At 49.3% G+C, this 15,247-nt stretch overlaps 1 protein-coding gene across 2 annotated transcripts; it reads left to right on the top strand.

Moving 5' to 3' along the window:
* The first annotated feature begins 8,681 nt into the window (after positions 1–8,681).
* On the top strand, positions 8,682–12,696 carry LOC123155460 (protein NTM1-like 9). 2 transcript variants are annotated; one of them, XM_044573638.1, is made up of 7 exons: positions 8,682–9,054; positions 9,627–9,913; positions 10,211–10,540; positions 10,647–10,889; positions 10,965–11,768; positions 12,029–12,110; positions 12,225–12,696. In XM_044573638.1, the coding sequence occupies exons 1-7, from the start codon at positions 8,886–8,888 to the stop codon at positions 12,413–12,415; spliced, it is 2,106 nt and encodes a 701-aa protein (XP_044429573.1). In that variant the 5' UTR covers positions 8,682–8,885; the 3' UTR covers positions 12,416–12,696. The 2 variants fall into 2 exon arrangements, with proteins under 2 accessions (XP_044429573.1, XP_044429574.1); XM_044573639.1 differs by having other exon boundaries at positions 8,683–9,054; positions 10,650–10,889.
* The last annotated feature ends 2,551 nt before the right edge of the window (positions 12,697–15,247 follow it).

Here is a 15,247-nt window from a genome sequence, read left to right as displayed (position 1 = left end):
AGGACTCAAAAATGGCGGCATATCGAAATGCCATATTAAAAATATCAGCCCGGTTCGAAGGACTGGAATTTCATCGCGTCGCTCGAGAGAGTAATCAGGCAGCCGACATCCTCGCTCGTATGGGCGCTAAGCGCGACCCTGTGCCACCTAACACCTTTGTGGAAAGGTTCTTTAAGCCATCCATAGTGTGGCAGGGTGACAGTGGAGAAGTCAATACGGACCTGATCACACCCCCAGCTGCCAGACACAATGCAGACACCATCGGGGGTTCGGATATTGAGATAACACCCTCTGCTCATGAGATCATGGCGCTTATCGCTCCCTGGACCGAACCATTCCTGGCCTACCTTAATAGGAAGGAGCTTCCCGACGATCAAAATGAAGCTCGAGCATAGTTCGGCGCTCTAAAGCCTTTAAAGTACATGAGGGTGAACTGTATAAAAGAAGTACTACCGGAGTCCTTCAAAGGTGTATCTCCGAAGAAGAGGGAAGGCAGCTCTTGGTAGAAATACATGCTGGCCTCGACGGTCATCATGTTGCAGCTCGAGCCCTCGTAAGCAAGTCATTCCGGACAGGGGTTTTCTGGCCCACGGCTCGAGCAGAAGCTCAAGCCCCTGTCCAACATTGCGTGGGCTGTTAGCTTTTCGCCAATCAAAGCCACATGCCTCCCACTGCATTAAGAAAAATCCCCATTACTTGGCCCTTTGCGGTCTGGGGGCTTGATATGGTTGGACCCCTTAAAGGGGGAAGCCATAAAAAGAAATACTTGCTGGATGGTTGATAAATTCACTAAATGGATAGAGGCCAAACTAGTAAAAACAGCTGAGGTCGGACCAGTGATTGACTTTATATCCGGTATAGTCCATCGTTATGGTGTCCCGCACAGTATCATCACTGAGAATGGCTCTAACTTCACAGCTGATGAGGTGAAAACTTGGTGCGCTAAGTTTGGCATTAAACTCGACTACGCATCCGTATACCACCCTCAAACAAATGGCCAAGTCGAAAGGGCCAATGGTCTGATCATGAGTGGTATTTAAGCCCAGACTAGTGTGCTCTTTATGAGAATCATACAAGCACTGGGTTGAGGAACTCGATTCTGTACTTTGGGGACTCCGGACCATGCCCAATCGAACAACCGGATACACACCTTTCTCTATGGTGTACGCGGTGGAGGCCGTATTGCCCTGCGATATTATTCATGACTCACCTAGAGTGCGCATGTACAAAGAGAGAGAAGCCGAACTAGGTCGGCAGGATGACCTAGACGAACTCGAAGAGGAGCACGATGTTGCTAAAGCCCGTTCCGCATTCTATCAACAACAGGCCAGGCGTTACCAAACCAGAGAAGTGCGGGTTAAGACATACACTGTCGGAGAACTTGTTCTACGCCTCCTGGAGAAGAAAAAGGATAAGCTCAAACCCAAATGGGAGGGGTCCTTCATCATAGATGAAGTCCTTACTTGAGGAGCCTATCGCCTTCGCAATGCAGAGGAAACACTCCAACTTCTTGGTTCAGAGGTGGAAGCCAAAGGTCTGCGATGACAATTTTTTTATAAGTTTGGCAGGAGATAAGTTCGGTCATAAAGTACATTGATACATAGAATCAAACGCCTACTCTCTTTCTACGCCATCTAGTAGGCTATCTAGTTTACAATCTTGTTGCAAATATTTCGCTGCCGTCATTACTTGGTCATATACCAAGCTTACAGGAACTTTATTCCCGCCAGGTCCTTGAGGTCCAGCTCGGCCCATATGATTCAGATCAAGTCCGGTGTAGCATGTCTTCACCATGTCCCATGCCTCTCGTGCACCTTCACGGCATGCAGGCGTCTTCCACAGCTCGAAGCGATGCCGAGAACCCTTGAACAGATCTACCAACCCCTCCATGCTTTTTGGAGGGGCATCGGATGGCCATAAGGCTTTGGACATATTCTTCATGGCCTTTCGGGCATGCTCGTGCAGCTTTGACAGTTCCTTTAGAACGTCGCTTTGCAGCCCAGACACTTCCTCCTCGTGGCGGCCGGTCAACATACCTGTATCAACCAAACTATAACAGTCTGCATTATATGATTATATCAATAATTCGGATGGTTCACAAGTCATATCGAATATGCCGCCCTTCAGCTTCTGGTTTTCCTGTTGTGCATCCAAGAGTTGAGCCTTTAAGCTCTTTATCTCTTCGGCCTGCTTCTTCACTTCTTCTTCTAGTTTCTTATCTTTGCCAAAGTACATTGGGGCATTCTTCATTTCTTCAAGCTCGGTGACAGTGGCATTTAGCTGTGTTTGGCTTGTTTCGAGCTCCTAGGACAATGCACTGTTCTTCTCCTTGAGAACCTACGGTCATAAACGATCCTTAAATCTGTTGGTTCCTACCGCTTTAAGTCTCGTGGGCTAATGCTATCTATCTACTAAGTCTACATAAATTTATACATGTATATCTTTTGAGAACAGACGAGCAAATCCTGTAAGTCCGTCCCGGGCAGCTCGGATGTATGCGCCCACGGTGCTAAGGGCGATAAATTCCGGCTCTATTAAAGCAGGGGTGCGCAGGGCTTCTTTCAAGTGTCGATGATTCATCGCACTTTCCACTTCGGAGTTGGTGACGGACACCTCATCCGACTCTTGATGGGGCAGATGAGTCTGCGCCACGCCAATGTGCGCCCTGGTCCTAGTTGACGTCTCCGACGCCGGATTGGCTGCGGCTCAGCTGGCCGGGATCTTGTTTACGGTCCGTCGGGTACCCCTCCTGAGACATAGAAGGAGGATGAAAAATGACAATTCAGATTCACGCCTAAATATGAAATAAGGCACATGCCTTTTTGGTGATGGCGCAGGCTCAGTGGAGCTCCCGGCTTCCTTTCGCTTCGCACGGCCACCCCTTGAGGGTGTCATCCTTCTTCTTGTTGCCCATCCTTGGGTACGGTTCGTTGAGCGCCGATCCTGCGAAGTACGTTCAGTGCGGAGAGTAAGTTATGTGCGGAAATGTCACTCCTTTTTTGACTTTCGGACACTTACCTTGACGAAGGGGTAGAGATCGGGGTAATCGGCCATGGTAGCTGCCTCCGAGCCATCAAGGCTCGCCTGGTAATAGACTCCGTCTTCAAACTCCACAAATATATCGGGATCTTCATGGAATCCGGGGTCGTCGTGACATGCATGGTCTTCTGATTAGGGAGGAGGGCAATGGATGTTCTCGACTACCTTCCTCTGCAACTATTTTTGAAACAACCATAATATTCAGTTAATGCACCCCAATGATAAAAAAAGGTGCTGAATGATTAAACTTACCCAGTTAACGGGGTTGTACATGGAGAAACCGTCCCGACATTGTAGATGGATGAAGTCTTCTTCCTCTCCCGAATAAAGGTCCATAAGCATGGCGGCGAATGCGGCTTGGTTGTCCGGACCCTTTCGCGTATAGCGAGACGCGTCGTCCTCCCCGTTGTAGTTCCATAAAGGACCCACTCTGGACTAAAGAGGCTGGACACATCGCTTTATTGCAATAGCCAAGACTTCCACGATGGAGAGTCCAGAATGGGTCAATAATCTGACCATGTTGGCCAATCTCATTACTTCCACACTATCCTCTTGTCTAGGGGACCTGGGGTGCCAGCTAAACAGCTTCTTTAAAGGAGCGCCGGAGAATTCGGGAAGCCCACGCCGAACAGGGTCCGAAAGAGGAACATCCTCAATGTAGAACCATTCCGAAGACCATTCGTCGAACCCCCTCTTTGGAGTCCCGACTGGTAACCGGATCCGGCTAGGCACTCACCATAAATGCCGCGTCGAAGCCTTTTGTTCTCCTTCACGGAGTCCGCCAGCTGGACGCGGACGTCTTTTAATTCTACGTCCAGCCAGACATTGGCATCTTGAAGATTGTTCTTCTCCTGCCTAACTTGCGTAAGAATGCGCTCGCCAACCTTTAGCTGCCTTTTGAGATGTGAGTCGTCATCTCTTACGCCCTCCGGATTCACCCCGGGATTGTCTGCAGAATTCTCTGTTAGACTTGTTATACCAACCATTTACTAACTGGTGCATCTTCATACAATTGAGACAAATGTTACCAGATGAGGCCTTCTAGGATTCCTCTAACTTGGCAACCGTGTCCCTCAGCTGGGCCTTGCATTCCTCCAGCTCTCGAGCCAATTGCTCATTCTTATCTACAAGGACCTGTGCATAAATTGATCCTTAAAACAGTTGTTCCAACCATTTCAAGTCTCAGGGGCTACTGCTATACATGCTTATCAAATTTTCTTACCTGTATATCTTTGGTATACTGGTCCGTCGCTCGGGCAAGCCCGCCTTGAGCAGCTCGGATGTATGTGTCTCCCGAATTGAAGGCATTAAATGCCTCTTCGGAAAAGATGTTGTTCCGAAGCACGGCCCGTCGGCACCGGTGATTCATGGCGCTCTCTACTTCGGAGTTCGTGGCTGAGAGCATATCCGCGTCCTCTGTCGGAGAACTATGCGGCATCGGTCCCACATCCGCCTCCACTCGCGAAGCCGGTTCTGGAATCTGGCTGGTGGAGGCGTGATCGGCAGGATCCCAGGATATAGTCCGGATGCTCCTCTTCCTGACCGGGGCACAAAGGGCGATGTTATACTTCAAATACAATAATTGCAGGACAAGTTTTCGCCTTACCTCTGTAGCGGCGTGTCGACCCTAACTGCCTTCCTCTTGAGCCTGCCCGATCCGGACGTCCGTGGCCGACGGGTCCCTAGGGGCTCGGCCCTACGCTCTGACCGTCGTCTCTGCAAAAACACGGCACTTCAGGGGTAAGGCATGACATCGGAAAGGAGTCCTCTTCAGAGGATAGGGTTTTTGGCTTGGCTTACACGCGACGTAGGTAGCAGTCCGGGATAGTCAGCAATAATGGCCACTGAGGCGCCATCGTAGCTCGCTTGATAAAATATCCCATTGACAAGCTCCACGGTGATATCCGAATCCTCTTCGAGTCCTGGATCTAGGGCCCTTCCGGGGTCCTCTGGCTGCGGGGAAGGGCTGGAAATTCCTTCTACGGCCCTCCTCAGTTCCTGCTCGGAAATATCGAGGCAGGTAATCTTAGCGAAGAACGCTGCAATAAGTGAAGCGGGGAAAGGAATGACGACTTACCCAGTTTGGGGGGTTGTACATGGAGAATCCGTCCCGCGGTTTAATGTGAAGGAATTCTTCCTCTTCTCCTTTGTATAAATCAGACAATATCCTTGCCAGGGCAGTGGCGGAGTCCAGACCCTTACGACCACAGCGGGTGGCATCATCTTCCCCGTTGAAGTGCCACATGGGCTTCCCCCGATATTGAAGCGGTTGCACCCCCCGTATTATGCATATTGCCATAACCTCGACTATCGTCAGTCTGGACTTAGCCAGTAACTTTATCCTGCTCATCAGGAAGTGTATCTCCCTGGTATCCTCCTCTTGGGGGCCCCGGGGGCGCCAGCTCAGACGTGCCCTCGGTGGGGCGTCACTGAACTTGGGGAGACCTATCCGGACTGGATCCGGAAGGGGAACGTCATCAATGTAAAACCACTCCGAAGGCCAGTTCTCTGGTGCCTTCTTGGGAGTGCCAGATAGGTATCCGGTCTCGGCAATGCGCCATACTTCGGCCCCGCCCACTTGACATAGGGATTCTCCCTGGTTGCGGGGGACAAGGTAGAACAACTTCTTCCATAACCCGAAGTAAGGCTCGCAGCCTAGAAATAGCTCGCAAAGGGCAACGTACCCTGCTATGTGTAGTACGGAGGCAGGGGTAAAGTTGTGCAACTGGAGGCCGTAGAACTCCAGGAGCCCGCGAAGGAACGGGTGGATGGGAAACCCGACGCCCCTTAGCAGATGCGGGATGAGGCATATTCGCTCCTCTGAAGATGGATTAGGAGATCCCTCCGCTTGTTCCCCTCCGTTATAAGTGGCTATTCCGGCTCGGACGGGGACCATGAACGTCGGTGGGAGAACCCGTTGGGTTTGTAACTCTATCAAACGGCTATGAGGAACTGAGCACTCTTCCCAGTCCCCCGGCTTGGAGCGAGGAGAGCGAGCAGAAGACCTGCGACGACCGGCCATGTTGGAATGGTTTTTTCCGGAACGCTCCGTTGGATGCTTGCTCGAGGGGGGAGAGTGAGGTTTGGATCTGAGAATCCCCGTCTCTTCAAATAGACGGTCAACCTGAAGGATCGGGGGTGGCGAATGCAAAAATGCCCCGGCTCCTCGCATTCGCTCGACACGTGGAGATGGTCATTATTGAGGAACTGAAGCCGAGGAGTACAACATTGATGGGGCGCCGGACACTATTCGTTGGTGCAGGTGCTTTGGAGTATTCGGAGATGGAACCCGCCTTGCAATGACGAGGACAAGACTGCGCGCCGGACTCATCGTCATTGAAGCCTGGTTCAGGGGCTACTGAGGGAGTCCTGGATTAGGGGGTATCCGGACAGCCGGACTATATGCATCGTCCGGACTATTGGAGCGTGAAGATACAAGACTCAAGACTCCGTCCCGTGTCCGGATGGGACTCTCCTTTGCGTGGAAGACAAGCTTGGCGATCCGGATATTGTATTTCCTTCCTTGTAACTGACTCCATGTAAACCCTAGCTCTCTCTGGTGTCTATATAAACCGGAGAGGTTGGTCCTTAGAAGGCCGATCACAATTACAATCATAATCATTATAGGCTAGCTTCTAGGGTTTAGCCTCTACGATCTCGTGGTAGATCTGCTCTTGTACTACTCATATCGTCAATATTAATCTAGCAGGAAGTAGGGTTTTACCTCCATCGAGAGGGCCCGAACCTGGGTAAACATTGTGCCCCTTTGCTTCCTCTTACCATCAGCCTGAGACGCACAGATCGGGACCCCCTACCCGAGATCCGCCGGTTTTGATACCGACACCGCCCACTTCAAATATGGACCCTCCGCCCTGGTGGCAGGGGACGAGGCAGAAGAACTTCTTCCATAGCTCAAAATGAGCCTCGCAGCCTAAAAATAACTCGCAAAGGGCGACAAAACCGGAAATGTGCAAAATAGAACCTGGTGTGAGGTTGTGCAGTTAGATCCCGTAATATTCCAGTAGACCCCTGTGGAAGCGGTGAATTGGGAATCCCACGCCCTGAGAAGGAACGAGATAAAGCACATCCTCTCTCCTTGGCTGGGATTGGGGAAATTCTCTGCCAATACATCATCCCATAGAAGTTAACCTGGTCGTACGGAGACTAGATCCGCGGCGGCGGGGAGGAGGGGGGAGGGGTATATCCTTGCGTCTGGAGTTGATTGAGCTGGAGATGGGATACGGAACAACTTTGCCAGTCCCCTTCTTGAGGGCGATGAGGACGCGAGGAGTAGCCGGGGACACTAGCCATGGTTTGAATTTCTTTTGTGGTTTGCTCTGTTGCTCTTGGGGCGATGCGAGATGACGTTTTTGGAGATCTGATCTCGTTATATAGGCGCTGCTTGTGCCTGCTAGAAAATATTAAAAAACAAGGATAGCGAACCGTTCGCATTCGCTCAGATGCGTGGAAATCGAGGCGACGACATGAAGGAATCATAAAGGCTGGACATGAAAAACGATGCCGGACTATCATCAATCCGGAGTATGGTGGAGAACCCGCCTTGCAAAGCCGAAGACTTATATCCGCACACTACATTGTCATTGAAGGCAAGTTCGGGCGCTACCGAGGGAGTCCTGGATTCGGGGGCCCTCAGGTGTCCGGCCCAGGAGTATGGGCCGGGTTGGATGGGCCGTACAAGATCAAGCTGAAGATTATCCTCCGTGTCCGGATGGGACTTCTCAATACGTAGACGACAAAATTAGAGTCCGGAAGTTTTCTTCCCTGATGAACCGACCTTGTACAAACCCTAGGCCCCTCCGATGTGTATATAAACTGGAGGGGTTAGTCCGTAGAGGCTATCTTCTTTACCGTCATTGGAATACTCATAGGCTAGACATCTAGGGTTTAACCATTACAATCTCGAGGTAGATCCACTCTTGTAATCTTCATACTCGTCGAATATAATCAAGCAGGAGTAGGGTTTTACCTCCCTTAAGAGAGCCCGAACCTAGATAAACACCGTGTCCTCTGTCTCTTGTTACCATTTATCCTTAAACGCACAGCTTGGTCCCCCTACCCGAGATCTGCCGGTTCTGACACCGACAGTGTCCATCCTATACCTTGTACGCTTTTCTGCCCTATCAATGCAATGATACGCTGCTAGGCGTATTCGAGAAAAAGAACTTTAGGTAGCTGGCTAATATAGTTGATTTACATGTAACAAACTCCTGATCTCTAGCTTTCTCTTTTGCTTGATAAAGCTTGGTGACGGCCTATTGCACGATCTGTGCAGCGTTTACATCACCTTCATGTAATTTGACTACGGCAGTCGGGCTCTTGTCCGTTTTGAATGCATAAGATAGATTATGATGCATAAGATAGATTATGATCTACCTTTTCTTAAAGAAAAACGGCGGGCGTGTGACCGGCCGAACCTTACGGCAGTAAGCCGGCGGCCTAATATTTTTGAGTGGGAGAAAAACAAGAGCCGTCCCCGCCCCCGCCCCCGCATCACTGCTGGACTGGTTCACTGGACAGTGGGCGGCGTGGTGCCGCGGCAGTGGCCGAACCGTAATATTATGGTCATCAAGGGGGTAAACACGGACGCGGGGGTATATACAGAGCAAATTCCAGACGCGGTAAAGGAAGGCACGCGGCACTCGCTTTCTTCGCACACACGTCTCCTCCCCGCATCCTCCCCTAAAAATCCCCAAATCCGACCAAACCCTAGGCAAAATCCACTCCCCTCCGCTTCCTTCGCTGCTAAGTATATCTCCTGAGCTCCGAATCTCCTACCGGGTTGGGTCTCGTAGTCGTTGGATGAGAGCTTGGGACAGTGGAGGAGCATGACGGTGATGGAGCTGAAGGCGCTACCGCTCGGTTTCCGGTTCCACCCCACCGACGAGGAGCTCGTCAGGCACTACCTCAAGGGGAAGATCACGGGGCAGATCAAGAACGAGGTCGAGGTGATCCCGGAGATCGACGTCTGCAAGTGCGAGCCGTGGGACCTCCCAGGTACTGCCGCTCCTGCCGCCTCTTGTGTGTGTGGGGATGTTTTGGTCCTGGAGCTTGGATGATCGTCTCGTATGCGGTTGGACTCGGGGGCTCCGTTGTGTCTTTGTTTTGCGGCTTCTGATTTTGGTCGCTGCGATTCGTGCCTAATTTGGGGTTCTGAGTTTGATTTCCCCCCATTTTGTCTCCCCCGTTTTGTACGCGTTGCTGTTCTTATAACCATTCCAGCCAGTCTGTTCTTGCGATTCTCAGTGGGCGCGTTCCGTTTGGGGGATTCTGATCCCTAGGGCACCATCCTTTTTTGTTAGTTCGTTGGATTCACTGGCTGATTCTCGCGGTTTGCATCGTGCTGTTTGGGGGCTGCGAAATTCAGTAAAAAAGGTGTTCGGGTGCTGATATTTGATACGATTCCCTCGATGCCTGCTATATATTTCTCTAGTATACCCTCTTTCCGAGATGCGATTTGGTGCGATGCAGCTGTAACTATTGGGCGTGGTGCTATTTAATAATTTGAATGTCAATACCTTTGGATGAAGATTCCATTTCTTCTGACGCCGGTATTGTGGTGCTTGAAGATAAAGCTTTGATCCGCTCGGAGGATCCGGAGTGGTTCTTCTTTGCACCCAAGGACCGCAAGTACCCCAATGGAAGCAGGTCAAACAGGGCGACGGAGGCTGGGTACTGGAAGGCGACCGGGAAGGACAGGGTCATCAAGTCCAAGGGCGAGAAGAAGAAGCAGCATATGATTGGCATGAAGAAGACCCTTGTTTTCCACCGAGGACGTGCTCCGAAAGGGGAGCGCACTGGTTGGATTATGCACGAGTACCGCACCACCGAGCCAGAGTTTGAGTCTGGCGAGCAGGTATGGGCCTCTATCTGTTTCTTTCTCAGTTTTTCGTGGCAGTGCTGTTAGATTCTGTTCACAGTGCGGTTCTAAGTTCTTAGATATAACAGGCTCATTGACCAACATTTTCTGAAACCTACCAGTTTGATTTTAGACTGTAAAATGAAGTAACAACATAATCAACACAGTACAAATCCGATTGTCTGCACGCTTTGAGCAGTCAAAATAAACAAAAAGAAAATTGCCCCTGGATTGGAAATGGTTACTACTACCTCGTTGTCTGATACTTCTGCTGTGATATTTGTGTACTTTCAGGGTGGTTATGTTCTCTACCGCCTATTTCAAAAGCAATTGGAGAAAACTGAGCGCTCCATTCCAGAGGAAATGGATAGAAGTGGCTACTCTCCCACTCCATCTCGTTCAACTCCTGACAACATGGAAGCAAACGAGGAAGCTATCACACTCATAAATAAGGAATCTCCTGAATCTGGTCTGCATGGATGTCCAATTGAGTTGCCAGGTACAATTGATACTCCGGGCACACCGGTTACAAGGTGGCTTGCAGACCGAAATGGCAATTCGGGGATAGATGAAGCAAATGTTTTAGGCATGCCTTCTCATGGTAATGTCGATGAAAGTCCCAAGGTGAGCAGAACTGTGTACCTCTATATCATGCATTATTTAAGTGTACAGTCTCTCAAAGTGAGTTCAGGTCCTAAGTCCTCATACTGATTTATCACATATAATGAAGCAGGCTGATATGTCGGTTGGCTCTTTGGCTCACCTAATTGATTCACAGACGAAAAATCTCGGATCTCATGAATTTGCAACCGTTTCTGCCCCCATGTTATCGCATGACGATTTGGACAAGCTTCTACTTCAGTTACCTCATAATTCAGTGGAAGATTTCTTGAATGAAACAATTGCTGATCCGGATGAGCATTCATCAACTGCATGTAATGTTCAGTATGATGCAGACACTGGTTTTATGCAGGTAATAATTATTTTGGCATCTGCTGTATATGTTATGATTATTGTCTGCCTTCTTATATTTGTTTGTTCTCTGTAGGCTCAGGGTGAGTTGCTATATGATGGTCCAAACTGGTTCGGTAATTTTCTGTCAGATGACACAAATCCACAACAAAGTGGATTATATGAGAATGCAGCATTGCTTCCTTATGGCACTAATCCGGATGTACTTTCCATGGACTCCGGTGATGAGTCCTTGCAAGATTTGTTCAATAGTATGGACGATTCAAGTGGGCAGAATGATGTATGGAGCAACGGATTTGGATTTAATCCCATGCATCAGCAGTTACAGTCTACTGTGCATCCGAACTATATATTTTCTCAACAGGGCATTGCACCCAGGAGGCTTCGGCTACTGGATTCATTGTCTGATGTCAATGTTGAGAGTAGAGAGAGCATGACCAGAGATGAACATGAAGGTGAAGAGTCAGATATTGTAACTTCGAAGTGTACGAGTGAATCTGTTGAGTCATCTGCAGATGTAGATGATTCTGAGTCAACCGGGGTTACTATTATGACCCGGCGCCGTGCTCTAACTAGAAGTGTGCCTTCCGACTGTGATGATGCTCAATCAACGGGGATTACAATTATGGCCCGGCGCCCTGCTCCAAGTTCAAATATGCGTTCTGATGAAGCTGATGCCGAGGCAACAGGGATTAATATTATGAGCCGACACACAGCTCCAAGTTCAAGCACAGATAGCTCATTTACCACCGAACAAGGGACTGCAGTGCGAAGGTTACGGCTACAATCGAACCTCGATGCAGGATCATGTTCCAGTGTTGATGGTTCGTCAAGTTGCATTATAGAACATGGAAGTGAAAACGAAGGTCTGGAAGCTGAGGTGAGGACTTCTTTCTTACTCTTGACCTAATTCTTCAATTGGACTTTGGTGGTAAAAGATAGATATTGGATGTCCTACGGTTAGTTTCATTATATAATGCGTGGAAGGTGTCTTAGTTTATGACCTGTTCCTGTGCTTTCTTCATTCGGCCTGTTCTAGCTTATATGAACTCCTGCATGACAATGATGCCTGGCAATGAGCTGCAGTTTGTAATCTATGTCGTTGAAGCAATATAACATGTTTTGGTATTTGCCTTCCAGATTGAAGAGCATGTGGACACAGACTTCCCTGACGACGCTGGCAACAGTCATGCTGATGAGCAAATGTACATGCCTGATCATGGTAACTAGTCTGCTGAGCTATTATACATCTTGTTATCTTGTTATTGTTGGCTTCTGCTTTGCGAAGCCTATTCCACATATTATTGACATGCCGATGCTGCAATGCTTGATCCAGAAGCTAATTCTGGTACGAGGCTGCGGAAGACGGCAGAGAAAAGCGACAAGGAGAGCAAGCAGGAGTGTGGTCTCCAGTCACATGTGAGAGCACCAAGGAAGAGGGGAGGCTTCGCAGCACGCATGATCTTGCCAGTTCTGTCGGTGGCTCTTCTCGTCCTTGTCAGCGTTGGGATCTATGGATGGGCATAATAGCTCTCTTATGGTCAGATTTAATGTGTCACATTTTCTCCACATCGGCTGTGAGCATTGTACATACCGTGTCTTGCTGCCTGCGTTTAAGACGGTTGTAAGACAGCGAAGTGTTTGTTACTGTGAAATGAAGAAGTGAGGTAACAAATGAGAAGCGGGATGAAGCAAGGAGCAACTGTTGCTGTAGATGCCTGTGACTTAGTACATGCTAGTTTTTGTTCTCCTGTCACCGCAGATGTTGGCAACCATGTTGTAGTCATCCATTATGCGTGTTGTTGTGATGATATAAGGTCTGAACCTAATTACTCCCTCCGTTCGGAATTACTCGTCCATGAAATGAATGTATCTAGATGTATTTTAATTGTAGATACATCCATTTTTGTGACAAGTAATTCCGAATGGAGGGAGTAGATCTGTTGCAGATCCTTTTTCCATTTTGTAGAACTTTGCAGTTGCTTCAGTTTTTGGTGATGCGGATGTGGATGTGGAACTGGACACTGCCTTCGTCATGTGGGATAGTCCTCGTCTCTGGCGCATAATAGTTTGGTGCGGCAACTCGAGAATCTATGGTCCCCTCGACGGTCGATTGCTCTGGTACCGCTGGGTGCTGCTGCTCTTTTGTAGAAAACCCTAACTTGGAAAAAAAATGCTTCGCCACGGCCCCACGCACCAGAGTTGTTGTGTCGGGTGCACTTGTCAGCCTCACGCGCCGAGTAGTTTGAATAGCCATCTCCACCCCACCACTTAGTCTCCTCTCCGTCTCAGTCGCCTCCTCGTCTCCCTTTATCATCTCCCCACAATCCCCCGCCTACGCGCCGAGTAGTCAAATTGCCGCAGCCTTATTAAATAGCCGCCTTCACTCCATCACTCGTCTCTCTTCTCTCCGTCTCAGTTGCCTCCTCGGCTTCCTTTATCATCTCCCCACAATCCCTCGCCTCTCTCAAATCCCTAACAAGCAACCGCCCCGCTCACGTCGCTCGTCACCGTCGCGCCGCTTATCGTCGTTGTCGATGGCGAAGACCAACGAATGGGAGATGATGGTCGACGACTGGGCCGACACTGATCCGGTCAGGGTCGCCGTCGCCCGCGAGATCGCCGCCAAGTTCACGAGCATGCTATTGCTGGTGAATCACGCGAGGGGCTTGCTCAAGCAGTTCAGGGAAGATGAGAAGGCTCGCGTGTTCCCCAACGGAATGAAGGGCGTGCCAGTGGTTGTCTTTATCGTGTGGCGCATGCTCGAGTCGCGGCCCGGTGATGCTGGCTAGCGTGCTCATTAGTGCATGCACCGCTCGTGCAACAAGCAGATCCAGAGGCAGAGCGTGTCAAGCAGGTTCAAGTTGTTGTGCCCGAGCGTGTTGGCTGCAACTACCTCGCCATCGCACGCAAGAAGCCGCCGCTAGGTATGCCTATTGTCGTCATTGATGACAACGAGGAGCAGGAGGCTTCGCCGCATGTGCAGGTCGTAGCTCGGCATGTTGTTGTAGGCCACAAGGAGGCGACCATCGACGTTGACTAGCTAGTAGACACAAATTTTCCGGTGAAGACGGATGGAGAGCCACGGGAGGAGCTGTAGAGGGCGAAGAAGAAGAAGGGCAACATGCAGGCTCTATGCCGCTCTACATGCCTGAGTGCCACATCGTCGATCCCTCGTCGTTCCGCCCGCCTAAACTGAAGATGAGATTAACTAAAGATGCAGTCAGTGAAGAAGATGAAGTTAGTAGTAGGAGCTAGGTATGCCAGTAGTTGTGGTGGGATATAAATAAACTTATATTTGTATGTGAGTTTGGATTCTAGTTAGTGTTGTTGGACTAAAGTATAAAGTACCTATGATGCTGCAAGTGCAACTTATCCCCGGGTGGTTTCGGTAATTAATAACAACATATATGCCATTGAACTAACTGCTATTCAAAGATGGATTTCAGGAAAGTTCAATGTTTGCGTGGCAAGGACATGTGAAAGTGGACCCCTCAAAATGCTATGGAAACATGTTGGCACAAAGCTCCAAGACTCTACATTTTTGGTTAAGTGATCCAAGATCACATTGAGTCCCTAGGAAAGCCAACACTATTAAAAGGGGATGAGATTTTGATCATGACTTAGTTGCTCAAGTGCTTGAAGATATTGCTCCAAAACCCTCAACCATTTTCTCCAAATCCTATCTGTCCAAACCCTAACTTCCAAACTCGGTCCCATCGAAACTCCTACATCCGGACCCACCGAGTTGATCCTAGACAGAGCCACAACCAAACCCTAAAAAATCGGTTCCACCGAGATGACGATCGGTCCCACCGATTTGCACTGACCAAGTTTTTGTAACCTTTTCAAAATTACCGAGTTGGTTTGGTCGGAACAACCGAAGTGAGGTCTTGCTTAGGTCATCGCACATAGGTCCCACTGAGTTGTTCCATTCGGTCTCACCGAAAAGCCCAACGTTCCAATCTTTTACAAAAGTCGGTCTCACCGAGATTTTTGTTTCGGTGCCACCGAGTTGAGTCAAAAAGTTTTAACGGTTGGATTCTTGGTGAAGGCTATTTATAACCCTCCACCCTCACTTACTCTCGGAGAGAGCCATCTGAACGAAGCTGCGCTTCTACGATTCATTTTCTAAGAGAGAACCACCTACTCATGTGTTGAAATCAAGGCACTCCAATCCAATCATTTGAACCTTGATTTCTAGTCTCCCCAAGTTGCTTTCCACTCCAATCCTTCTCCTACCAAAGCCAAATATGTGAGAGAGTGATTGAGTGTTGAGGATACTATCTTTTGAAGCACAAGAGAAAGGAGTTCATCAAATCTTCTGAAGCACAAGAGAAAGGAGTTCATCATCAACAC

This window comes from Triticum aestivum, chromosome 7B (genome assembly GCF_018294505.1).
Source record: "Triticum aestivum cultivar Chinese Spring chromosome 7B, IWGSC CS RefSeq v2.1, whole genome shotgun sequence".
Lineage (NCBI taxonomy): Eukaryota > Viridiplantae > Streptophyta > Magnoliopsida > Poales > Poaceae > Triticum > Triticum aestivum.
The sequence above is the reverse complement of the archived record's forward strand: the minus strand, read 5'-3'. Positions and strand labels throughout refer to the sequence as shown.